This window comes from Oncorhynchus clarkii, chromosome 30, assembly GCF_045791955.1.
Source record: "Oncorhynchus clarkii lewisi isolate Uvic-CL-2024 chromosome 30, UVic_Ocla_1.0, whole genome shotgun sequence".
In the NCBI taxonomy this organism is placed as follows: Eukaryota; Metazoa; Chordata; class Actinopteri; order Salmoniformes; family Salmonidae; genus Oncorhynchus; species Oncorhynchus clarkii.
Window position 1 is genome coordinate 4,781,140 of NC_092176.1, and position 27,996 is coordinate 4,809,135.

A 27,996-nucleotide genomic window follows, 5' to 3' on the forward strand; every position below is an offset into this window, starting at 1 on the left:
TGACTTGTTGGTGTGTGATGATGTAGTGCACAAAGTACAAGTCTGTACAGATGGTCATACTATCAACAAACTATCTGTTGATTAACAACTGCTTGCTAAGGTTACGGTTAGGTTTAGAATTAGGGTAAAGGTTAGGGTTAGGGTATGGGTTAAGTTTAGGGTTAGGGTTAGTAGACAGTTAGTTGAAATGTTACTGATAGTCTGTAGATAGTTAATCTGTAGAAGTACTGTTACTTGAATTACATTTTACTCAAGTAGAAATACAACTAGTTACACCTTTAGATAAATGTTCAACAGAAAAAAACTGGCCTCGGAACATAGAATATTCTGCTTGTTTGAGGTATATCCATTTGGTTTGTGGACAAATTAATGATTAATAAGTAAAAGTTGCTAAATCTTTCCCAGCACTATATGATAGAGTATTCTGTCTTCTCTTGCTTGTTCTCTCTTGCCATATTCCCCTTTGCCAACCTGTCTACTTTCTTATTGGTGATGAAGTACACTCTTACAGCTGCGCTGAACAATTAGGAATAGTATGGTTTTAGCCCTATAACCGACCACCCAGAATGAATAAGTATTTGCCTCTTCGACCTGAACATTTGCTTGTAGTGTTTAGGCTGTTGGTGCTCGCTAAACACCCAGGGTAAATCCTGTTGTAAGTGCAACTGTCACCTGGGATTTGGGAATGTGTCTCTCTTTGTGCTGCTTGGCGGTGAGCCAGTGGGGCCGCCCCTGCCTGCTGTAGAGGCCGGGGTGACAGCACAGTCCAAGTATATCCGCACAATTAAGCTTGATAACCACTCGATCCTGGCGACTCCTCCACAGGAAAGGTAAATCAGGCGAATAAGTGCACACGAACAGAGAGGGAAGCAGGGAAGTTAAATATAATAACACCACAACTGGAACAAACGGGTTCAGCATCCTTTTTGGCCCGATTCTCCCATATGTTTTTGAGCTTTTATTTCTCTCTTTGGTTCGCAGGCTTGTAATTACATCACCAGTTCCTGTACTCTGTCTAAACTAAAACTTTGAGTGTGTATCTCTGTTGTTCCTCCTTTGTTGGCTTTGTTCACTACCAGCTCTGTCTCTACTATTCTCTCATTGCCGCTATCCCTCTCTCTCTCTCTCTCTCCCCTTCTCCTTACCTCAGTTCCCCCTGTTTCTCTCTTCATGTCCTCTATTTTCTCCCTCTCCCTCAGCTGAGACAGGCAATCATTTGACTGACAGCTGAGCTCAGTCTCTCATGAGTGCTAGATGTGGAGGCATATCGTGTCGCTCAGTCAATGACCCTACCCAGAGATGGAAAGGTCTGTGGGGCTAAGGGTGTTGAGAGAGAGACTGAATAAGACATCTGTGTCTGAGGCAGGTCTCCCAGACCCCCCTAAGTGCATTGATTCCAGCTTGTTTCCCCAGCTTGTATTCTGACAAACCTTAGATAAGGTCAACTCCTCTTGGGCCTGAGAAATGGCCAGCGGGATACGAGGGGGCAAATTGACATTTGAAGCATTAACACTGATTTCTGTCTGGACCTTTCACCCACAAATGAACAGTCACAGACACAGAGACAGACAGCCACAAACACACACACTAGACAAAGACAATTGCACTATAATAACATTATAACAACAAAAGGGCAACACAACAAAAGGGCATCATTAATGGATTACACAGTCACAGTCATAGTAGAAAACACAATTCTGTAACCCAAGTTCTTGCCTGCCATTTTGTTTTTCTGGTTATTTTCTAGCTATGTAAATTCCATCCACCTAGGCTAATGGTGAATAATCCATTGCCATTGCTGGGGGAGAGTGAATTGGATTTGGAGTATTGAACCACATTCGGCGAAACTCCATTACAATTTAGCTCCCAGCTTATTATATCCAATCACAGGTGTCTTCATTAGCACACTCACCTTATTATAGAATGTAAAATATTGTGTGCTGAAATGGGTGGCCTCTAACCAAGGAGCATAATGAAATAGATTTCTGTCAAAATAAAATATTTTCGGTGTACAAAATAATTTAAACCCTTAATAAAGATAAGCAACAATGACGGTATAAAATAAATAATTAAAATACTGATCTATATTGTATGCTAAAACAAAAGAGAAATTATATTATTTTATACTTAGACCATTTCTAAGAGAAAGAGATTTTGTTTAATTAACAAGTAATACTTTTTTTCTCTCAAAATGGTAGAGGTAGAAATTATTGACACCCCTAAAGATTCTTATAAATCAAGTCAAATGTTTAGTATTTGGCCCCATTTTCCTAGCTTGCAATGACTCTACAACATTTTTGGAGGCCTTTGCTGTCACACGGAATGATGCTGGTGAGACGAAGCAGGTACGGGGAGTCAAACATTTAATATGGAACGGACATGGAGCGAGACAGGAACAGCGTCAGCACAAGAGTAACAAAGACAAAAACAATTATGCATCAGCAGGGAACAGAGCAGGGGAACTGACAAATATAGGGGAGGTAATAAACAGGTGATGAGTGAGTCCAGGTGAATCCAATATTCCTGATGTGCGTGACAAGGGAAGACAGGTGTGCGTAATTGATGATGGCCGGAGTGTGTGATGAGGGGGAAGAGCGGGAGCAGACGTGACATTTGCAGTTCGTTTTGGTTGTGTTTCAGATTATTTTGTGTCCAATAGAAATTAATCGTGAATAATATATTGTGTCATTTTGGAATCACTTTGATTGTAAATAAGAATACAATGTTTTTAAACACGTCTACATTAAAGTGGTGCTACCATGATCACGGATAACATTTGTGGAAGAGGGATCAAAACAGGGTGGCAGGGAAGCTTAGTGGTTAGAGTGGTGGGTTAGCAACCAGAAGGTTGCAAGTTCAAACCCCTGACCTGACAAGATACAAATCTGTCGTTCTGGCTGTCATTGAAAATAAGAATTTGTTCTTAACTGACTTGCCTAGTTAAATAAAGGTAAAAAAATATATATATATATTTTCTCTGCTTAAATAAATCAAATAATTTTCCTTGTCTGGTGCCACAGTTAGTCTCCAAGGCTAACTCTTTGGGATTAAAGGTTATGAGGACATTTCCTGTCTAATGAAAAGGTTGCAATTGTATTTGTTTGTCTCCATTTTTTCCACAGAACTTTGTTAATAAATCTTCTTGTGACTCCCAAACCCGCATGTGGGAGCGTAATCATCGGCTGAAACTAATTAGCATAATGCAACAGACATAAAAATCACAAATGAAATATATTGAGACACAGCTTAGCCTTTTGTTAATCACCCTGTCATCTCAGATTTTCAAAATATGCTTTGCAGCCTAGACAAGCAGTTGTGTAAGTTTATCGATAGCCTAGCATAGCATTTTGTCCAGCTAGCAGCAGGTAACTTGGTCACGGAAATCAGAAAAGCAATCAAATTAAATTGTTTACCTTTGATAAACTTCAGATGTTTTCACTCACAAGACTCCCAGGTAGATAGCCAAAGTTCATTTTTTCCCAAAATAGCTCAGTTTGTTCTTCACGTTTGGCTGAGAAATCGCCCGGAAATTGCAGTCACGAAAACGGCAAAAAACATTCCAAATTAGCTCCATAATATCGACAGAAACATGGCAAACGTTGTTTATAATCAATCCTCAAGGTGCTTTTCTAATATCTATTCGATAATATATCCGTCGGGACAATTAGTTTTTCAGTAGGACCGATTGGAGTAATGGTTACCGCTGTATTTTACGCAAGAGTCACCCTGGGAGCCATCATGTGACCACTTACGCAATGTAGCCGCCTACGGGTATTCTTCAACATAAATGCGTAAAACTACGTCACAATGCTGTAGACACCTTGGGGAATATGTAGAAAGCGTAAGCTCGTTGATAGGACATTCACAGCTCAATAGGGACTCATTGGAACGCAGCGCTTTCAAAATATGGGGCACTTCCGGATTGGATTTTTCTCAGGCTTTCGCCTGCAACATCAGTTCTGTTATACTCACAGACAATATCTTTACAGTTTTGGAAACGTTATAGTGTTTTCTATCCAAGCTGTCAATTATATGCACATTCTAGCATCTTGTCCTGAAAAAATATCCTGTTTAAAACGGGAATGTTTTTTTTTCCAAAAATGAAAATACTAAAAAGCAAGAAGCATACCAATAACATACAGATGTAGAATCTATAGTAAAATAATCCTGCGTCAAAAGGTTTTGAACATTTAGTCCATAATGCTGATAAATCAGCAGTTAGGCTGGCCAAAAGTAAGCTACGTTAAAGTTAATATAATCATGTGTTAGTTGGGTTTTGATTGAATTTATGTAAATCCCGAAGCTGATCTGCATTTGCTGCAGTACAGGAAAATTCTAAGAAACAAAATGATCAAATCAAGATCCAATATCTGTAAATGTAAGCTTATGTGACCTGTACTACCTGGGGACTTCAACTCCAATGCATCTCCATGCTCTCTGTCAAGCTACATGACATGGAGAAACCAGGTCATACTGAATCTATCCTTAGTTTTGAGAACCATTCCCCTCTGGGTTCTGTGACATGCCTCTGTTCTGTGACTGAAAACAGACGGGTTAAGCACATAGGGAGCTACATCTGACACATATGACAGGAGGAATACTGCCTGGGTTTGGTTTGTGAGGAGGTTGGCAAAAGCAGATATACCGTTCCACATTGACTGGTTCTCCGAGATTAGTTTTGTTACTCTTCATCTTTTGCTCCCTGATGGAAGACAGATCAACCTTTATCTTTATTGTTTTTGGGAGTTTTTTGTTCAAATTAGGTCTTTGTCCGCAGACCAAGAGAAGTGGGTTGGCTGTGGGTTTGTGGAGGATGATGGGAGAGTGTCTGGAGACAACTGGAGTGTCTGAGGCTGGATTCATTGTACCTGGGGACTTTAATAAAGGACATCTGAGGGAAACACTCTGAAAATCCTATCAACACATCTCTTGTGCTCTATACGGAGAGAACACAATTGTCCATTGTTACTCTCCCTTCCGGAACGGCTACAAGGCCCTCCCCCTGCCCTACCATCGAGCAAATTAGATTACACTTCTATCTTGCTCATCCCCATCTAAAGACAGAAACTTAAGCAGGAAACACCTGTGGTAAGGACTGTTCAACATTGGTCTCACCAATCAGAATCAATTCTAAATACATATAGGTTGTGTGTGTTCGACCCCTGACTGTAACTGGAAATTAACAATAGAACATCTGAACTGAACATGGAGATAACTGGTCTGTCTCAGAGAGTGAATGGAAACCACATGTCACGTCCTGACCTTAGTTCCTTATTATGTCTTTATTTTGGTTTGGTCAGGGCGTGAGTTGGGGTGGGAATGTGTTTGGCCTGGTATGGTTCCCAATCAGAGGCAGCTGTCAATCGTTGTCTCTGATTGAGAACCATGCTTAGGTAGCCTTTTCCCACCTGTGTTTTGTGGGTAATTATTTTTCCGTGTGTGTTTGTGTGCACCTCGGTTGCGTCACGGTCTTTGCTGTTTACCTGTTTGTTTTTTGGTAATTTCGGTTTCACTTTCATTCAAAGATGTGGAACTACATACACGCTGCTTCTTGGTTGATTTATGACAGGGAGTTTGAGGATAGCGAGCGTGACACCACAGCCCTATATATATCTCTCTCTCTCTATCTGGGTGGTTTAAACTTGTATCTCTGGCCAGGGAGAGGACAAAGGTTGTATAATGACAGTTGATTGGCTGTCACGCCATTTCTCTGCCTCTAAAAAATTCCCTTCCTGCAAGGCAGTGACAGGCACACCCAAGGGCGTAAGAGAGACTGATATTGCGGGGACATGTTTGTTGGGAAAGAACTGGTTTTAAATGCTCATTTCTAGTGACTTTTGAGAAAAGGATATAACCACATCTTAACTTGCAAATTTACAAGGCTAAGGGGGGCCTTGCAGAGGGGTACTTACTCTGGTGCAGTTCAATCAGTCTTAATGCCATGGTCGTTCATGTCGTACTGAATACCGGAGTGACTGTGGATATATTCAATTAAACAACCATTTTGTACTCTTTCTCTGTTACTGTGTGATTCATTTCCTCACATCCCCTATGTCAGGTTGCTAATACTGCTGCGCTACATGCCGTATGGTTTAAAACCTAACATCATATTTTAAACATATAATAGTTATTATACTGTAAAAATTGGCAACCTACATAGTTAAATGTTTCATGAAATTGAAATTGAAATTAATCAATCTCCACTCTACACAATTATCCAAAAAATATATAATTATGGCTGCCACCCTCTAGACCTAAGATGCTATGATTTCATCAGAGATCCTACAGTATATGGTTATTCAGATTGATGATCTCTCATGTTGTGAATCAGTCTATGAACTCTAATGGCTTGGAGAGGCACTTCTCACTACCTTACCTGTTGGTTTGTGGCCTCTCTCTCCCTCAATGCCATGATAGCACCAAACAAAGTCATAACACATGGAACACACCTTCATGGCCCATAATCACTGTGATGAAGAAAAATACATCTAAGCTGAAAGTATTCACATTAGCAAGCTAGTTTGCCAGGGGTGGTGTGCAGGCAGTTGCAGTGGTGTAAAGTACTTGAGTAAAACCACTTTCAAGTACTACTTCACCCTTTTGTTGTCTTAAGGGGAAAAATTACCACCACTATGTTTAACAGCAAAGAAAAACCCCTAAATTATATTTGTTCAACTTTAAATTTGATGACTTATCCTAGAGTGACCTCAACATTAGAAAAAGGGAAACATCGCCTTTGTTCATATTTCCATGAAAGCTGTACACCACCAGGCTACAAATATTGTCTTAGGGTCATTTTTGACCCGGAAGTTATAAAATAATTTACACACCACAAAAACCACAAAGACATACATACACACCATGCTTCCACATCTGCATTGCTTGCTGTTTCGGGTTTTAGGGTGGGTTTCTGTGCAGCACTTTTTTACATTGGCTGATGTAAAAAGGGCTTAAATAAATAAATTTGATTGACACACACAATGAGGAATTGACACACACACACAATGAGGAATTGAGATTGTGTGCTACTGATTGAACTCAGCCAACAGCTCCTGAAGAGAAAGATCACCATGGTTGGCACAGTTAGAAAGAACAAGCCTGAGCTTCCCCTGCGCAACAAGGGGGAGAGAGGCCTTCTCATCAAAGTTTGCCTGCACCCCCGCACCACTATAGTTTCTTACCTCCCAAAGAGGAACAAGAATGTGGTCCGCCTGAGCACACTGCACAAAACGGCTGATATCAGTGATCGTGAGGACAGCAAGCCAGCCATCATCCTGGACTACAACCACAACAAAGGAGGCGTGGACAACATGGACAAGGTAATTGGAACTTACAGCTGCAGGAGGATGACTGCCCACTGGCCCCTGGTCATCTTCCATAACATCATTGATGTGTCCTCATACAACGCCTTTGTGATATGGAACAAGATCAACCCTACCCGAATGCCTGATAAGCGGAACAAGAGGAGGGTGTTCCTGGAGCAGTTGGGAAAGGCACCTCTGCAGCGCTTGTGAAAGCTGTTCAGGGGGCTGAATCTTGTCCTGATCCACCTGAGGCTGCAGCTGGGGCAGTCAAGAGGAGATGCCAATTCTGCCCCCAAAGAAGGACGGTAAAACAAATACTATGTGCTGCACATGTGAGAAATACATCTGCAAAGTCCATGTACACACACTTGCATACTGTCCTATATGTGCTAGTTAGAGTTGATTGATTTATGTTCTTCTCATCTTATTCTTACTTATAGTTGTTGTTAATACACCTTGTGGGTGGGGGCATTGGTTAAAAAAATGGGAGAAGACTAGTATTTTGAAGGTGAATTCCTCACTGTACAGTATGTAAGAAAATACAGTTGAAGTCAGAAGTTTACATACACTTAGGTTGGAGTCATTAAAACTTGTTTTTCAACCACTCCACAAATTTCTTGTTACCTAATTAAACTTTTGGCAAGTCGGTTAGGCCATCTACTTTGTGCATGACACAAGTACTTTTTCCAACAATTGTTTACAGACAGAATATTTCACTATATCACAACTCCATTGGGTCAGACGTTTACATACACTAAGTTGACTGTGCCTTTAAACAACTTGGAAAATCCAGAAAATGATGTCATGACTTTAGAAGCTTCTGATAGGCTAATTGACATCATTTGAGTCAATTGGAGGTGAACCTGTGGATGTATTTCAAGGCCTACCTTCAAACTCATCAAAATCATTATCAAAATGTGGCCAGCTGCTTTGCTTAATATAAGGAATTATTTATACTTTAATTTTAACTTTTGATACTTAAGTATATTTTAGCAATTACATTTAATTTTGATACTTAAGTATATTGAAAAAGAAATACTTTTAGACTTTTACTCAATTAGTATTTTACTGGGTGACTTTCACTTTTACTTGAGTCATTTTCTATTAAGGTATCTTTACTTTTACTCAAGTATGACATTTGGGTACTTTTTCCACCACTGGGCACTTGCCAATAAGGTGCTCTTTTTTTCTCTCTTCTTGACTGGTTGCACATCCAATGCTAACTTTAACTATGATGAAGACTAAGACAGTGATTGTGAAAGAAATTCTGTAGCTAGCAAGTATTCTTGGCTTCAAAACATTCACTATCAGTTTTTTACACAGCCAGAACTACCATAACTCGTAACCCTAACACCTAACACCAAACCTAACCCATAAACCTAAAAGAGCATTTTTCCTCCTGGGGACTGGAAAAATTCCTCCACTTGTCTGAATTTTCATTGTTTTACTCTCCTTGTGAAGACTTCTAGTACCCACGGATAGCTAAACACACACACACACACACACACCCCCCCCCCACACACACACACACACACACACACACACACACACACACACACACACACACACACACACACACACACACACACACACACACACACACACACACCTTGCCTCTCAGTCTGTAAATGGACTGCTGCTGTGTTTATAAAATCAGCGCACACTCTTAAGCAGTAGATAGAGCACAACAAATGGAGGGGAAGTGGATCAAAGTCACTGAGAGCATTTCATGAAAACGGGATGCTGTGAGGTGAATATAAATGTATTGGTTCGAGTGCAACATTTGTTTGCTTTCTCCCTGTGTGTGTGTGTGTGTCATGAATATGAGTGTGAAAGGTGTGTATTCGTTCTCCCTCTATGTGTGTGTGTGTGTTTGACTGTGAGTGACTGTGTGTGCTAAAAAGCACCATATCAAATACATTTTCATAATACAGGCCTAATTGGAGAGCCCAAGAGTATGCCCAGATGTGGAGCTAGCATCTCTGTCGGATGTGCAGATGAAAGGCTGCTCTGATGTTGCCCAGGTGTATTGACTTACAGTAATGGCTCACATTAGACCACACCATAAACACGAGGTGATTACCCCGGGACAGGGAGCCGAATAGGTTTCAGAGCTAACAAGACATGATAGCATCTGTCAATATCATGATCAAATATGGAGCAGTGTCTTTCCTACGTTTAGCACCAATCAATTGTGTCCTGCCAGCAGGGGTTGAAAAAAAGAGGGCATTGATAATAAAAGGGAGATGAAATACTCTCCGAGACTTCTGGCCCAGGAATAAAGGATTGGAGCTGAAGCATCGGCCCAGCCCACTCAGAAGACGCCACGTTTAACCTTGCTTTCCATGGAGCCCGCTCGGGAACGCTGTACATATCACCTGCAAAGCCTTTCCCCGCTGGCTCTGATTCTGTGTCCTCTCTGCCTACGTTATCCTATTTCAAGAGGAGAGTGTTGAAGACGTCAATAGGCGCACAGTGACCTGCTTCCCTGTTTACTCATACTGATCTGATGTGCTTTAACCTTCTTCTACATCAGTGAGAGGATAATAGATCATAGTGAGAGCATTGATAATGACTGGGCCTGTTATAATGATGGTGTGATTTTTTAATTACCGGTAAGCCTACTTTATAATCTCTTTCTGACAGGATAGGTCTCATGTTTTGAAAAGGAAATGTCTCGTTGCTTAAATGACTAAAGCTGGCCCTCTGATTGCTGCTGGCAATTCTACAATGGAGTCAACAGGAGGTACTTTACAGTACCACCAATGTTGTCCACTGGATGAGTTGAAAACCCCAAGACAACTAGTTGTATCGTGTCACATTAACCCTCCAAAAAAGACAGAAGCAACACATAGAGAAAGCAAAAAAATATGATGCTGCAAAAACGTTACCGGGAAAGAAAAACTGTAAATAAAATTGTGTCTGACCTTGGTAGATGGAATATATCGTATGTGTGTCCAGGACACGCTTAATCTCTACAGGCACAGAGGTGATCACTCCCGATCGCATTTGTGACACTTCATTACTATAATTGGCCATTTTCCCAATACTGTGGTCTGCCAGTCGGCCCCCTGTCGCCACAGGAACAAGACAGCGCATCATTTGAGTAATCACAGTGCAGAGGCACTTTCTCTCAAAATAAGACCTGTGATAATAACAGTGTTAATAATAAGCCAAACCGCCAGAGAGTTGCTGTGCCTTTCATAGACCACGTGGTGACTCCTGCAATGGCAATGCCACTCACACTCGATAGATTCAGAATATCCTCATTGCCCCCCCCCCCCCCCATCAAAATTAGCTTACATTTAGGCTCTTGTGTATGTGTATTTCACAATAATTGGTGGTAAAAACATATTTTAATGTCATTGTCACCAATCAACTGCATTACACTTAAAAAATGCTTCAAGTACCACCACTGATTTCTACAGTATATGGCTAGCTATGCTACCAGCTTATAAGAACGAGAGTTAGCATTTAGCAGAACTTTTTTCAAATGCAAAAATGACTATTTCTAAATTTTATTCAGCGAAAACAGCCATATACAGTATATACTAATCGGATATTAGTAACCACATTGTGGGACTGTTAGAATACAAAAATCAAGACGGATTTGATGAATGTATACCTTGTAAAATCAGATTTATTGAATATGTTGTTGTTCTTTCCCCCACTGTCTGTGTTCCGTTTATCTATTTGCTGCATGTAGGCATGCCAGAAAATAGGTTGATTTTACCGACTGTGTGTGCAATACAACGTCCTGATTCAAGGACAATCAAGAGCTTTATTTCTCTGTTTTATTTGACGAAGTTAAGCTACAATACATTGTTTACATTTCCCATGTATTTTCACAGCAGACAGATTGTGCACTGACCCCATTTTACCTAGGAGAGGCTGGATAAACGAGGGTACATCCATCTGTCCCAAGGAATTTCAAACAATACACTTTCACTCACATAATATAATCTTCACAATCCAGGGATTCCCAGCCATTTTTTGGCACTGTGTCCAAAACAATAGTCCATTTTATATTGATGAAAGTCAAAACCTTCCATAATTTCAAGGACCAGATGCCCAATTGTGTTCTGAATCAGAGAATCACTTGTGTAACAAAACCAAATGTTCACAGGATTCACATTATATTAGAAAGAACTACAGTACACAGCAGACTTTTCTGTAATTTCAACAGTAAAACACTGTAGGATGCACAGTATAATACCATACGTGTTTTACAGCATTCATGCTGTAGACAGAACTGCATTTTGGGTAAAATGCTGAAAAATACTGTTAACTGTAATTTGGAAGCCTCCTGTAAAAATTACTCTAACATACTGTATTTATTTACAGTAATATCTTATACATACCGTAGATTCAAATGATATGTTTCAGGCACCAACAAGCTGTTTAGTGAGACACATGAGACATAGACTATTTCACTAAATATCTTCTTGAAGTGGCTGTGAAGTGGAAGAATATTTTCAGTACCTGCTGGGTAGGTACCTTGCCTTGTTTATAAGCATATTCTATTGCTAGACAATGTTGAATTACTACATATTTCCTTAGCTAACCTAGCTAGATAATTGGTTAACATTTGCAAGCTAGCTAGCCATATTCTATCACGGTGCCTGCTGACCTAAGGTGCAGTGCCACTGGTCAGCTGTAGCATATCACAGTGTCGGCGGGGAAACTAGTAACGTGGCGAATTTTCCCCTCTGAAGATTATACTGTTTTTCAAATAGGATAGCATCCTATTAGAAATAACTGATATTGATATGTCACCGTGATATATTCTACTCAATCGGGAGAGCTTGAATGGAAAAAACACAGGGACAGAGTGTCCTCCTTAGCTGTCACAACCCTGTGTGATTTGGTTCACTTGGCTCTTATCTGCGTGACATAAATCATAGTTTTGTAGGCCAGGATTGTCCATATTGCCTATCCCACTAACCATTTGTTTAAATTTAAAAACGTTGTTCCATAATGTTACAGTATTAGCTAAACGTGTTCACTTTACTATTAATTCGCAAACATTTGGTGGCACAGCTAGAAAGGAAAATGTTGTGAGTCTGGTAAAATAATCTGACATATATGCTATAGGTCTGAATCCACCAAACAGACCTGGTGCTGTCTGTCTCTCATTCTATTGTTTCTGTTTCTATGCTTGACCTAGGGGTGAGTAGAGCTGACAAATCAGAATTTAGGAGGTTTGTTGTAGAGCCCCACGAGGACCTCCTGATGCTGTGCTGACTTCTCTCCCCTGGATGCTCTCCGGCCCAAACTGTCCTGTAGTGTGGTTCACCCCCTTGTACCCCATTACCCCAAACAGAGTTGCCCCTAATCATTGATCGGGCTGCATCACAGCCTGGTATGGCAACTCCACCGCCAAGGACCGCAATGCTCTTCAGAGGGTGATACATGCAGCCAAATGTACCATTGGGTGCACGCTGCCTGCCCTCCAGGACACCTACAACACCAGGTGTCGAAGGAAGGCCAAGAAGAACATCAGGGACCTCAGCCATCCGAGCCATGGCCTGTTCTCCCTGTTTCCATTACTCAGACGCGGGTGGCATAATGCTGAAAACTGGAAGACTGGCCAATAATTTCTAACCCCAGACCATCAGGCTGGTGAATAGCCACCATTACCTACATGTCTGATTTATTTTTGAGACATCTCATGTAGCCCTTGGATGAGTGGCCAGATGTGAAAAACACACCTTACTATTTTTCCTTCATGAAATTGCAGAGCCTACAAAATGTACCATGACCATAACCATGATTGTACAAACCTATCCTTTATGTGAATATGTTATTGTCCGAAACGGACTGTCTATGCTCTGACATATCAACACCTCAACATAAACATGTTTTACTGAGCATGTTTACCCGTCCATCAATAAAGACTTAAAATAGGTCATTTGTACTGAGCTGTTCATGTCATTTCTATCTGTGCTTCATAAACCAGCTCTCAACAGCATGGTGTGCAACACTGGCTGTGTTTAGGATGATGCTCAACGGTGTCAAATTGGATTTGGGTCTGAGTGAGCAGGTAAAGCGAACAGCAAAGGCTTGGGTATCTCTGCTGCACACACTCATGCCAGAGTATTGGTAACAGTATAATCAGCACTGATAAACATGCATATCATATGTAGTACATGTTAAATCAGAATCCAAGAGCAAGAGATGGCCATACCTACAGATGAGAAAATGAGGCTTGGTGAACAGACTGTGGTTAGAATAGTAGTAAATGGAATAGTGAAGTACTCTAGTGCAGTTCTCTGACTTGTGATTTGTTTTGAAACAAAATAAGCAGTGCAATGGTGTCAAGAAGGACAATATTCAGGTTTGACCAGTTTTCAATTTGCAAACATCTCCTCTCGCTCCTTGTCATTCTGGGTTCTGCTGGATTCCCTGGCATGCAGGCAGCCATTCAACCCGAGTTTGTTCCTCTCCGATAAAAATTTGATCAACTAAATTGTATATTTTCCATTAAGCTAATCAGCAAATGCCCACCCACACCACAATGAAGTCAGCCAATCTGTCATTCTGAGAGAACAATTATGGCCACGCCTTTATCATTTAATTGCTCAAATGATCCAGAATCTAGATTTTGTTTAATAATGTCTTCAGATACAGATTTTTTAATAATTAGACTATAATGGGTGAAAAGAAAATTGGCAGATATTGGTACGTATTCAGGCCATATCAAATTGGTTTTCGCCCACAGGGCTTAATGGGAAACAATAACTGAATTATGACTCACATGCTAATGTCTCGCTCATTCTGAAATCAGCCCTGGGCCATATGCATTTGGCAAATGTTGACAAAGTCATGATTAAATGTGGTGCTGTCACTCAGTCAAATAACTTTGCCCGTATACTTGATCACACAAAAGGACAGCAGTAGAACAAATGCACATGGGTGATACAGTCCTCATCAGGCCTTTCTGTAGAACAATAAATTACAATGTCCCATTGTGTTTTATTTAGATACTTCTCAATATGAAGAAAATAGACTATTGGTTAAGTTCAAATATGGGTAGCATTATGAACATTGAGTACATATGAACAGCTATTGTGTGTATCATCCAAAAAGGGAGAGCAATAAGTCCATTAATAATTCATTCCACACATTTATTATGTAAAGTAACTGGAATTATTTTCAGATGTGAAAGATACTAAAATCAACAGCAAAACTTAGGAGGTGTAAAAGACTGATCTCAAACTCCACTGTCCCACCTTTCCCTTTAGACAGCCATAACACTGCGTCTCAAATGATCTCTTTCTGTTTCATTTCAAAAACAGGGAGGAATAGAAACATCACTTTCCTCCAGAACATATCTGCTTATCTTTTGGATCTTGTTTATCCTTGCTACAAGTGAGGAAAGACTGAAGTATGAGCCAGATGCATCTTCTTTAGAATTACTATCTCTTTCACCTTCTTTCACCCTCTCTCTCTTTCTCTCTACCCCCCCTCTCTCCCAAGAGATATGCAGTGGAATCACTATTTTTTTGTTTTACCTTGTAGCTATGACCTTGTAGCTATGACTACATGTTGCTCTCATGTTGATCTATTCACATCGTTGCCATGTCTTTTTTGGTGGTTTTATGCAATATAAAAACAAAGAGGAATGTGCTTTGAATATATTCATGATTGGTTCCTTTTGTTTCTTCTAAACAGCGGTTGTTTGTGCTTTGATTCATCCAATAAAATGGCTGACACTCAGAAGAAAAGACTCAGTGTGGGGATTTGCCAAAACAATGTAAAGCTTAATAATCTAACTTAAAAAAAAAAATTAAAAAAAATGTCTACACACACAAGATGCGGGAATACATAATTGAGTGTAAAAAGACACATTATCTAACACTAACCTTTTTAAGTGTATACTCTACAAAGGAAAGCAAATTCAGCACTTTTCTTTTATATCCCTGACATACTGTCCTATCATTTTGCTTTGCTTGAAACACAACTTTAGGGTTGGGCGAGATTACGATAGTATAGTCTATCGACGACGATTGACAGCCATTGTCGATGTTGAAGAAATTGTGACGTGACAGGCGATAATTTAGCCTATTTGAACTTGACTGTCGCCGTGTAGTAAGTTGAAGAACGGAGTCAGGCAGGACACAGCAGGGCAGCACACCAGTGAAATTCTGAGTAATTTGCCTATTCCTATTTGCTATAGAACTTTTTCAACAACAACTATGTGGCTATTTCATCCACACCCGTTGCTGACAGGTATATAACATTTCAACATGGCACCGTCATGACACCTTTTCAACAAGTCAATTCGTCAAATTTCTGCCCTGCAAGAGCTGCCACAGTCAACTGTAGGTGCTGTTATAGTGAAGTGGAAACGTCTAGGAGCAGCAACAGCTCAGCCGGGACGTGGTAGGCCACACAAGCTCACAGAATGGGACCGCCGAGTGCTGAAGCACGTAGCCCATAAAAATTGTCTGTCCTCGGTTCCAAACTGTCTCTGGAAGTAAAGTCAGTACAATAATTGTTCGTCGGGAGCTTCATGAAATGGGATCTATGGCCGAGCAGCCTCACACAAGCCTAAAATCACCAAGCGCATAACAATTGTTGGTTGGAGTGGTGTTAAGCTTGCCGCCATTGGAGTATGGAGCAGTGGAAACGCGTTCTCTGGACTGATGAATCACGCTTCACCATCTGGCTATCCAACGGACAAATTTGGGTTTGGCTGATGCCAGGAGAGTGCTACCTGCCCCAATGCATTGTGCCAACTGTAAAATTTGCTGGAGGATAAATAATGGTCCAGGGCAGTTTTTCATGGTTCAGGCTAGGCCCCTTGGTTCCAGTGAAGGGAAATCTTAATGCTACAGTATACAATTACATTCTAGACGATTCTGTGCTTCCAACTTTGTGGAAACAGTTTGGGGAAAGCCCTTTCCTGTTTCAGCATGACAATGTCCCCATGAACAAAGCGAGGTCCTTACAGAAATGGTTTGTCGAGACCGATGTGGAAGAACTTGACTTGCCTGTACAAAGCCCTGTTCTTCACCCCATCGAACAACTTTGGGATGAATTGGAACACCGACTATGATCCAGGCTTAATCGCCCAACATCAGTGCTCAACCCCACTAATGCTCTAGTGACTGAATGGAAGCAAGTCCCCACAGCAATGTTCCAACATCTTGTGCAAAGCCTTCACAGAACAATGTAGGCTGTTATAGAAGCAAACGGGGGACGAACTCCATATTAATGCCCATGATTATGGAATGCATTGTTTTCCGAGCAGGTGTCCACATACTTTTGATCATGTGGTGTATTCATTTCTTTATATGTCTAGCTGTTTTAAAAACAGGTTAAATAACCTTCTCTCTCCATTCTCTAGATGTTTAATATGACTTTGGGCTGGGCTAGGCTACGCTTTCATCATTTTATGCATGGCTTTCTCCTGATCATACAATGCATTAATCTAACGGAGTTCCATCTCAAAAAGTTTGAATAGGCTAAAACAAAAGGTACCCAGACGACTAATAATATGAGGGAACAAACAATATCAATAGCCTATAAAAACATTGAACGTTAAGTTAAATCAAGTTTAATCTTATCAAGAAGGAAATTTTCCTTGAGGCCCGGAAAAATCCCTTCATGTTAAAACCAGATGGCCAGTCTTCCTGCTAGACCTATCAGCAAGCTTAAAGACAATTTAAAGTTATGAAGAGTAACCTATTTCCCACATATTCAAATAGCCTAAGAAGGTGTCGTCCTAAGGTGCCGCTTTCAAAAAGAACAAGAATGAAATTAGTCTAAAGACCTAGGCATACTGTAGGCTATTCACAATCACAGCTTTATGAGAGATTGAACAAACAAAATTAAGAGAGGAGGTTGATGCAAATAAAGCAATTATTATCCATCTCTGGAGGCTGTAGACTGCATATTTTCAGCTCAGGATTCATAAACAAACTCACTATGGCAAGACAGCCCATTCCTCATCAGTTGACTGTCAATTTGCTCCATCACGTGCACGCCAAACAGACAGACACACACACACACCTGTTCTACGCTGAAGGAAGGAAAGGAAGGGCTTTCAACAACATTATCTATTACCATGATTTGTCCAGTTCTAGCATGCAATTCCGTGCAGTAGTCCGACAGTGTTTTTTTTTATTATTGTTGTCGCTTAAATGTTATGTTTTTAGTTGGCCAATATGGGGGGCAATACCATAATTTATACCAGTGGTTCCCAACCAGGGGTACTAGGACCTATGGGTTTACTTGGACTCTGCACAGGAGGTTCTTGATGCTTGTGTGGTATTTGGGTCTGTGGGACCCATTTTCAATGTTTACTAAAAAAAAAGATTCATCCTGAGACTCATTGGCCATGGCTCATTTTCTGTTAAGAACATGTTCATTGAGTGCGCACTGTGCACCCCCTACACATTTATATTACATATATGGTGTTCAGGTCCACTGGACCCGAGGGTAATAGAAGTGTGGAAAAGTGTGTGTGTAGGTGAAAACAAGTAAAACTTTAACAAAAAGGTTTGCTGTGTGTCTTCCTCCTCCCTGGGCCTGCTGTTTCAACATAGCACCAATCTGTCTGTCTCCCTGCCTGTCTTCCTGTCTTCCCGTCTCCAGCTTTTCTCTCACTCTTTACCCTTTGTAGTGTGTGAAACTACACAACATCTTGCGGGAACCTGCAAAATGTTATTACAATACATGATTTTGCTACGTTGTAAAAAATGCAGTATTTTCCCACACTCTACACCAGCCAGGTGCAAATTGGGAGAGGGACACAACAATTAAATAGCTTTGCATGTGTAGCTCCTTACCACAATCAATCAGTATGGCAAAAATAATCTTTGCTCAGAGGGCCTTAGAAATATTTTTTATAGAGGGAGAAGCTGTGGAATGAGCTTCTTCCATTTTGAAAGACTAATAATTTTCAGAATATGAGGATCATGTCTCTGTCAATTCGAAGTCTGAAAGTGAGTTGGAAGACGAGGATGAGATTGACCCTCAGCCAGCCCCAGGATCAGCCAGTCAGCAACCAGCTCATCAGCAGCCTGCAGGAGGAAAAATAAGGTTGTCCAAAAAAAATAGAAAATTAATGGAATGAGCCACCACGCATGGCTGCCAATGTGATAAGGATGCAACCAAGGCAGACGCAGATGGCGGTTACTCATGTGCAGGACATAAAGTCTTATTTTGAGCTGTTCATCCCAGACACCATCCACTAAATCATTCTGGACTGCACTAATTTGGAGGGAAGGCATGCTTTTACGTGCATATTTTGGGGTTCTTATCCTTGCTGGTGTTTTCAGATCCAATGGGGAATTCACAGAATCCCTGTGGGATGCAGAAACTGTCAGAGAACTTTTCCATGCAACATTAACTCTGGAAAACTTCCACATTTTTTCCAGGATGACTGCCTCGTTAACCGAGACACCAGACCAGCTTGGCGTCAGAGAGACAAGCTAGCTGAAATCAGGTCAGTGTGGGACAAGCGGGTGGACCGCCTTTCCCTGTTTTACAACCCTGGGCCCAACGTTACTGTTGATGAGCAGCTTATGCCATTGAGAGGCCGCTGCCCCTTCAGGCAGTACATACTCTCTAAACACGCAAAATATGGAATCAAGATCTGGGCTGCCTGTGATACTACTTCATCATACTGTATGCGTGGAACTTGCAAGTGTTTATGGGGAAGCCAGATGGAGGAGCCTCTGAGAAGAACCAAGCGATGTGGGTTGTCCTGGATGTGACACATCACATGCCATAACTTTTTTACTTGGCTTAATAAGCTGGGACAGGAGCTCCTCAAGAGGAAGCTGACGATGGTAGGAACAGTAAGAAAAATCAAGCCAGAGCTCTCACCTCAGCTGTTGAATACACGAAACAGGCCTATCAATTGCTCTAAGTTTGTGTTCACAGCTGACACGTCCCTAGTGTCCTACGTGCCAAAGAAAGGCAAAAACGTGGTACTCATTAGTACGCTGCATAGGGATGGGAGAATCTGTGGCCAGAAACATAAAAAAACAGAAATCATGCCACAAAAGGAGAGGTGGACAAACTGGTGACTGGCTACAGCTGCAAAAGGAGAATCTTATGCTGGCCACTTCTGATATTCTTCAACATTTTGGACATTTCGGGGTACAACTCATTTGTCGTCTGGATGGCGTTGAACCCAGATTGGAACAGAGGGAGGCTCCAGAGGAGCAGGGAAAGGCATTGCTAAGACTTCAAATCCAGAGGAGGCAACATCCCAAGGACCCCAGCTTCTGCAGCCATCATGAGGAGGATGCTGGTTCCCCATCCTCCCGACTCGCAAAACCAAGAATTCCAATACCGGAAGTAAGTGTGAGTGATGTTGTTGCATGTGTATATGGCTGTCTCTCCTACCTTGGCCTGATGTAACTATATGTGAGTGAGTGTGTGAGATGTTAGTTCAATTTTTGAACTAAGTGCTTTCATCATTCTACATGCATCAAGTGCAAGAAATACATTTGCAACACAAAACAGTTAAATCTGTCCCTCATGTGGTGTGTAGACCGGCCTTAATTTGTGTTCAATAGCGATCATTTATCATGTCCATAAAATACTGTATGTAAAATTTGTCCTTCAGTCCAAAGCAGTAAACATCAATAGTGATGAAAACCTTGTTACATTAATATATGTTCAAGGTAAACATGATTTATTGCACTCATGTCTTGATTATAATAGATATTTGTCTACAAGAGCTTTTATTGATAAATGTGTTCTATCAGAGGGAAATGACAAATATTAACCATGTATGCCATCTATATTGCTTGTAATTGATATGTTAACATGTAAGTTTTGCCTGTGTTTGTGGGTCCATCAGACCCGCGAACAGTGGGTGAATAACAAAAACATGAACACCACACAACGGTTAAGAAGACTCATGAGACCACAAGCCTAATGGTAGAATGTACATGAGGGGGCACTTCAGGGGTACTCCGGGCAGAGAAAAATGCAGTTGGTGGTACAGTAACCAAAAATGTTCGGGAACCACTGGTTTATACTATACTATGTATTACGAGTACAATAATCACGATAGGACAAAGGTTGACATTGATCAACCCTATTAAAATCACCGATTTTTACATAAAGGGCTATCATTTGTTTTCTCTAACCTCTCCAATTGACATGACAGGTGAGCATTTAACATTAGACTCCCCCTTCAAGCTATTGAGCAGTCATTTTGACTGCAACATTTTAACAGTGTAATTAGTATTTTTAATACTGTACGATCAGTGAAACGTAGGCTTAACTGACAACGGAGTGAAGAGCAGAAATCTCAACTAGCAAGCAAGTCACAGCAATGAAGAACGCAAAGGGTTGGGGAGAATTGTGTCAGGGGGGAGATTTTCGGCCCAACACCTTTCAGACTTGTTTTCTTTGTAAGCAACTTTTTCACCAATGACAGTGAAGTGAAGAAATGATCCATGGGGACATTGCTTCCCTTGCCAATGTAAATTTCCCCAAGCCTGATCACCACATTCTCCGACACTCATGCCTGCTGCATGATGTGGATATTTCCCCAGAGATTGAAAGCAGTTCAGCATTTACAATTATGCCCGCTCTCGCTGTGCAGCCTACTCCAAGTAGGCCAGAGTAGACTGATAATAAGACTGCTTTTATAAGGTGAACTGACATAGGGTAGATAGAGTACCACTTTAAGATTAAGACTACAAATAGAATGGCCCTCCCTGTTCTTCATTCAGATTTGGTAATTACATAATTATTCTTCTTTCGCTTACCCTCGCTCATCAACTCATTCTCCCCATCATACTTTAATCATTTATTTCAGCTTTTGTTATACAGTACCAGTCAAACGTTTGGACACACCTACTCAATCAATGTTTTTTTTTATATTGTAGAATATTGTAGTGAAGACACCAAAACACAATCTCCTACTTGGTCAAACAGCCCATACACAGCCTGGAGGTGTGTTGGGTCATTGTCCTATTGAAAAACAAGTGGTAGTCCCACTAAGGGCAAACCAGATGGGATGGCGTATCACTGCAGAATGCTGTGTTAGCCATGCTGGTTAACTGTGTCTTGAAGTCTAAATAAATCACAGACAGTGTCATCAGCAAAGCACCCCCACACCATCACACCTCCTCTGTGTCACGTCCTGACCTTAGTTCCTTTTTTTATGTCTCTATTTTAGGTTGGTCAGGGCGTGAGTTGGGGTGGGCATTCTAGGTTTTGTTCTATGTTTGTATTTCTATGTGTTTGGCCTGGTTTGCTTCCCAATCAGAGGCAGCTGTCAATTGTTGTCTCTGATTGAGAACCATACTTAGGTAGCCTGTTCCCACCTGTGTTTGTGGGTAGTTGTTTTCTGTCTTTCTGTGTCTGCACCAGACAGAGCTGTTTCAATTGTTCTGCTTTGTTGTTCTAGTGTTCAGTTTCTTTCTTAAATTTACCATGAACACGTACCACACTGCACCTTGGTCCTCTTCACCTTCTTCAACCAATGACAACCGTTATCCTCTGTGCTTCACAGTGCGAATACCACATGCGGAGATCATCCGTTCACCTACTCTGTGTCTCACAGAGACACGGCAGTTGGAACCAAAAATCTCAAATTTGGACTCATCAGACCAAAGGACAGATTTCCACTGGTCTAATGTCAATTGTACGTGTTCCTTGGCCCAATCAAGTATTCTCTTCTTATCTGTTTCCTTTAGTAGTGGTTTCTTTGCAGCAATTCGACCATGAAGTCCTGATTCACGCAGTCTACTCTGAACAGTTGATGTTGCAATGTCTCTGTTACTTGAACTCTGGTCTGCAATTTCTCAGGCTGGTAACTCTAATGAACTTATCCTCGGAAGCAGAGAACTCTGGGTTTTCCTTTCCTGTGGTGGTCTACATGAGAGCCGGTTTTTGAAATTATCCTGATTGACTTACCTTCATGTCTTAAAGTAATGATGGACTGTAGTTTCTCTTTGCTTATTTGAGCTGTTCTTGACATAATATGGACTTGGTCTTTTACCAAATAGGGCTATCTTCTGTATACCACCCCTATACTGTCACAACACAACTGATTGGCTCTAACACATTAAGAAGGAAATAACTTCAACCAATTAACTTTTAACCTTTTCATACGTGAGTTCCAAATATCTCTAATGGTCTCCCCAGCGTGAGTTGTTGTATGCACATGTCAGAGTGCACTCACTGTTCCAAAATGTGATTATTACTCATTAGGACAGTTAACACGTGCTGCCAGCTAATTATCTACAGGCCATGTTTCAACTTGTCAAATTCCAATTATTTTCTAACAACAGTTTGAATTTAGGTGTGTCCTGCCTCCTCATTAATTCACATCGAAGTAGCCCATTTCAGCATTGTGGACAATTTATATTTCAGGTTTTACTGAGCCGCACAAACTTCTCTCTTCGGGGAGAGCCCACGCACTTCACCAATGTTTGCGCAGATCAAGCATACAGTGGCGCAGTTTGCACGAATTGGAAAGTTTTCTGGCTGGCGCTCACATTGTATTCTTTGTTGTTTTCCTTACAAATAATAGCTTTGGACATGTGTGCGTTCTTATTAATGTAAGTTCATTATTTTCTGTATATCGTGTTGTCGTTTCTACTGTAGGCGCATACATTATCTACAGTTGAAGTCGGAAGTTTACATACACCTAAGCCAAATACATTTAAACTCAGTTATTCACAATTCCTGACATGTAATGCTAGTAAAAAGTCCCTGTATTAGGTCAGTTGGGATCACCACTTTATTGTAAGAATGTGAAATGTCAGAATAATAGTAGAGAGAATGACTTATTTCAGCTTTTATTTCTTTCATCACATTGCCAGTGGGTCAGAAGTTTACATTACCTCAATTAGTATTTGGTAGAATTGCCTTTAAAATGCTTAACTTGGGTCAAACGTTTCGGCTAGCCTTCCACAAGCTTCCCGCAATAAGTAGGGTAAATTTTGGCCCATTCCTCCAGACAGAGCTGGTGTAACTGAGTCAGGTTTGTCTGCCTCCTTGCTCGCACACACTTTTTCAGCTCTGCCCACACATTTTCTATATGATTGAGGTCTGGGCATTGTGATGGCCACTCCAATACCTTGACTTTGTTGTCCTTATGCCATTTTGCCACAACTTTGTAAGTATTTTGGGGGGCATTATCCATTTGGAAAACCAATTTGCGACCAAGCTTTAACTTCCTGACTGATGTCTTGAGATGTTGCTTCAAAATATCCACGTAATTTACCAACCTCATGATGCCATCTATTTTGTGAAGTGCACCAGTCCCTCCTGCAGCAAAGCAACCCCACAACATGATGCTGCCACCCCCGTGCTTCACGGTTGGGATGGTGTTCTTCGGCTTGCAAGCCTCCCCTTTTTCCTCCAAGCATAACAATGGTCATTATGGCCAAAGAGTTCTACTTTTGTTTCATCAGACCAGAGGACATTTCTCCAAAAAGTAAGATCTTTGTCTTCATGTGCAGTTGCAAACCATAGTCTGGATTTTTTATGGTGGTTTTGGAGCAGTGTCTTCTACCTTGCTGAGCATCCTTTCAGGTTATGTCGATATAGGACTTGTTTTACAGTGGAAATAGATAGATACTTTTGTACCTGTTTCCTCCAGCATCTTCACAAGGGGGGGGGGGGGGGGGGGGGGGGTCTTCGTTAATTCTTTTGATTTTCCCATGATGTCAAGCAAAGATGCACTGAGTTTGAAGGTAGTCCTCGAAATATATCCACAGGTACACCTCCAATTGACTGAAATGATGTCAATTTGCCTATCGGAAGCTTCTAAAGCCATGACATCATTTTCTAGAATTTTCCAAGCTGTTTAACCTCTAGCACTTAGCCATCCCTTAGCCATCACTTAGCCATGAATACAGCCTCAACCTCATTACCATAACGCAACGTTAACTATTCATGAAAATCGCAAATGAAATGAAATAAATATGCTAGCTCTCAAGCTTAGCCTTTTGTTAACAACACTGTCATCTCAGATTTTCAAAATATGCTTCTCAACCATAGGAAAACAATCATTTGTGTAACAGTAGCTAGCTAGCGTAGCATTAGTGTTAGCATTCAGCAGGCAACATTTTCACAAAAACCAGAAAAGCATTCAAATAAAATCATTTACCTTTGAAGAACTTCAGATGTCTTCAATTAGGAGACTCTGTTAGATAGCAAATGTTCAGTTTTTCCTGAAAGATTATTTGTTTAGGAGAAATCGCTCCGTTTGGTGCGTCACGTTTGGCTACCAAAAAAAAAAAAAATCCAGTCATCAAAACGCCAAACTTTTTTCCAAATTAACCCCATAATATCGACTGAAACATGGCAAACGTTGTTTAGAACCAATCCTCAAGGTGTTTTTCACATATCTCTTCGATGATATATCGTTCGTGGAAGTGTGCTTTCTGTCCTGAATCCCAGGAGAAAATGCCCGCAACTGAAGATTACGCACCAATTTAGACAAAGGACACCGGGCGGACCCCTGGAAAATGTAGTCTCTTATGGCCAATCTTCCAATGATATGCCTACAAATACGTCACAATGCTGCAGACATCTTGAAGAAACGACAGAAAGCGCAGGCTCGTTCCTGGTGCATTCACAGCCATATAAGGAGACATTGGAAAACAGAGCCTGGTTTTGCCTGTAGAATGAGTTCTGTGGCACTCACAGATAATATCTTTGCAGGTTTGGAAACGTTAGACTGTTTTCTTTCCAAAGCTGTCAATTATATGCATAGTCGAGCATCTTTTCGTGACAAAATATTGCGCTTAAAACGGGCACGTTTTTTTTATCCAATAATGAAATAGCGCCCCCATAGACTCAACTTAGGCACAGTCAACTTAGTGTATGTAAACTTCTGACGCACTGGAATTGTGATACAGTGAAATAATATGTCTGTAAACAACTGTTGGAAAAAATACTTGTGTTATGCACCTAACTGACTTGCCAAAACTATAGTTTGTTAATTAACAAGAAAGTTGTGGAGTGGTTGAATAATGAATTTTAATGACTCCAACCTAAGTGTATGTAAACTTCCGACTTCAACTGGATCTATGTCTGTTTGGAGCATAATGTATTTCCAGTTTTATTCACATGTTTTCAAGTTCTGGTGACAAATAATGCATTCTGATTATTGCATAGATTTTAATGGACACCCATGATGTGTGTAAAATACTTTTTTGAATGTTGTACTGATTATAATTAGCTAATGCTAAGCTATTTGCCAGCTGTGTGTGGTGCCATGTTTTTGACATTACACAATGCATTCTGGGTGTCACGTAAAGGTCTGTCAGATCAAAGTGGTTAGGATGAGGTGAAGGAATGGTTCAGTAAACTTCTGGAAGTAAATGAAGAGAAGTGAATGATCGTAGACAACATATCCCCTTCAACATGCATACTACAAACAGACCAAACTCATCTTGTCTCTTATTATCTTCCGTTGATGTAAAAAAACAAACATGGCGGCACGCACAAACAACCCATTGTCGGATTACTTTAGATTTCTAGAAAATATTTAACTCTATTATTTCGGTCAAGTTAAAAATCACGAGCAGTCAAAATGACTGCTTTAGTGGTTCTAGTATTAACCAGTGGCAAGTATTTATATGAAGGGCAGAATGTGTATATTTCTATAAGATCTCTACTTTTCTTCATTTGAATTTCTTTCCTAGAAATGTTATCACCGGTATCTATAAGGTATATAATGATCATCCAACTTACTGTGTTGGCAGTGGATCCCGTTGAAGCCAGTTGGACACTTGCAGACATAACCTATGAACGTGTCGCCTCTGTAGGTTTCACTGATTTCACATATTCCTCTGTTGTGGCATGGGTTCGGTTGGCAAGGTCCTGAGTGTAGAAAAAAAACAAATGGAAGGAGATAAAACATTGTCAAATGGTGTTTTGTCATTATAAGAAGTTAGATTTTTTACAACCAAATCTCTATTTCTGATGTAAATGGCATGTTATAGAAGGGTCCTGAAGCGATGTAGCATGCTTCTGTGAGCTGCTCAGTATATGTAGATAATCCTTGCCACCGCAGATTTTTTGAAAGATATAACATTAGCCATGGAGTCCTGCAAAAGTATTGCTACCGCTCTCAACAACATTGTTGCTCTGAATTTATCAGGCGTAATCGACAAAGATCAGTGGGAAAAAGTTGTGATGGGCTGCACACAGTCAGTGTGAACTGATGTGACTTCACACAACAGGCCAAACAAGCATTCATCCATGTATACGGGTTAGAGTCTAGCTACATTTCTAATTTGGTCAGAAAGTTGTTTTTAAGGCAAGTTAAAGCGTACTGTTAGCTAGCTGGCTCGCTAGCTAGCATTACGTGTATGATCTGCGTAGTAATATGATTTTCCATTTGCATTGCTATTTATAGCCTAATGTTAGCTAGCTAGCTGACATTGAACCTAGTTGGCTAGCGATAACTACCTGCAGATTCATACTACAAATTAATTTAATGCATGATGGCTAGCTATGGCAACCCATTTGTACTGTAGCTATGGGCTGGAATTATGGTTAATTGTTTAGCTAGCTAGCTACATGTCTTAACAAAAGACTCCACTTCACCAGACAAGAAGTCGGGTGCAGGAGAGCAGAGAGTTGTGATCAGGCACACTTTATTTGGCAGAAGCACAAAAGAGAGACGCAACTGCGTCGAAAACCCCTCCAGCCAATGGCAAAAGTGAATAAGTGCGAAAACACTCACAGTAATGCAAATGTATGGCAAATAACATACACACGATACCCGGGAACCATTTGGACATAGACATGGCGCTCCAGTACTGCTTGCAGTGCGGTAGCAGAGAGAACAGTCTATGATTTGGGCCTTTTCTGACACCACCTAGTATATAGGTCCTGGGTGGCAGGAAGATTGGCCTCAGTAATGTATTGGGCCGTACACACTACCCTCTGTAGTTCCTTACGGTCAGATGCCGAGCAGTTGCCATACCAGGCAGTGATGCAACCGATCAAGATGCTCTCGATGGTGCAGCTGTAGAACTTTTTGAGGATCTGGAGACGCATGCCAAATCTTTTCAGTCTCCGGAGGGGGACAAGGTGTTGTCGTGCCCTCTTCACGACTGTCTTGGTATGTTCAGACCATGATAGTTCGTTGGTAATGTGGACACCAAATAACTTGAAACTCTCGACCGTCTCCACTACAGCCCTGTCAATGTTAATGGGGGCCTGTTCGGCCCTCCTTTTCCTGTAGTCCACTATCATGTCTTGCTCAGATTGAGGTAGAGGTTGTTGTCCTGGCACCACACTGCCAGGTCTCTGACCTCCTCCCTATAGGCTGTCTCATCTTTGTTGGTGATCAGGCCTACCACTGTTGTGTCGTCAGCAAACTTAATGATTGTGTTGGAGTCGTGCTTGGCCATGCAGTCATGGGTGAACAGGGAGTACAGGAGGGGATTAAGCATGCATCCCTGAGGGGCCTTGGTTTTGAGGATCAGCATGGCAGATGTGTTGTCTGCCCTTACCACCTGGTGGCGGCCCGTCAGGAAGTCCAAGATCCAGTTGCAGAGGGATGACAGATAGGATATGTGTGCCCATAGTTAAGTTTATGAAGTTATGTGCCGTTATGCAGAATTTAAACTGTTTGGCCTAGTAATTTGCAGGGATTAATTTTGGAGACGCAAGTCAATGAGATGACAAGCCAAATCCGTGCAGTCTGGCTAAATTTAACCTTTGCACTGTATAAAGTTTAGAT

At 41.0% G+C, this 27,996-nt stretch overlaps 1 protein-coding gene across 3 annotated transcripts in view; it reads right to left on the reverse strand.

Annotated features, from left to right (window-relative positions):
* Positions 1–27,996, reverse strand: part of LOC139389851 (EGF-like repeat and discoidin I-like domain-containing protein 3) — a 259,123-nt gene that overhangs the window by 128,996 nt on the left and 102,131 nt on the right. For all 3 annotated transcript variants that reach the window (XM_071136827.1, XM_071136829.1, XM_071136828.1), the window contains one exon: positions 25,995–26,123. In XM_071136827.1, coding sequence (XP_070992928.1) covers positions 25,995–26,123 — 129 coding nt within the window. The remainder of the gene's footprint in view (positions 1–25,994; positions 26,124–27,996) is intronic.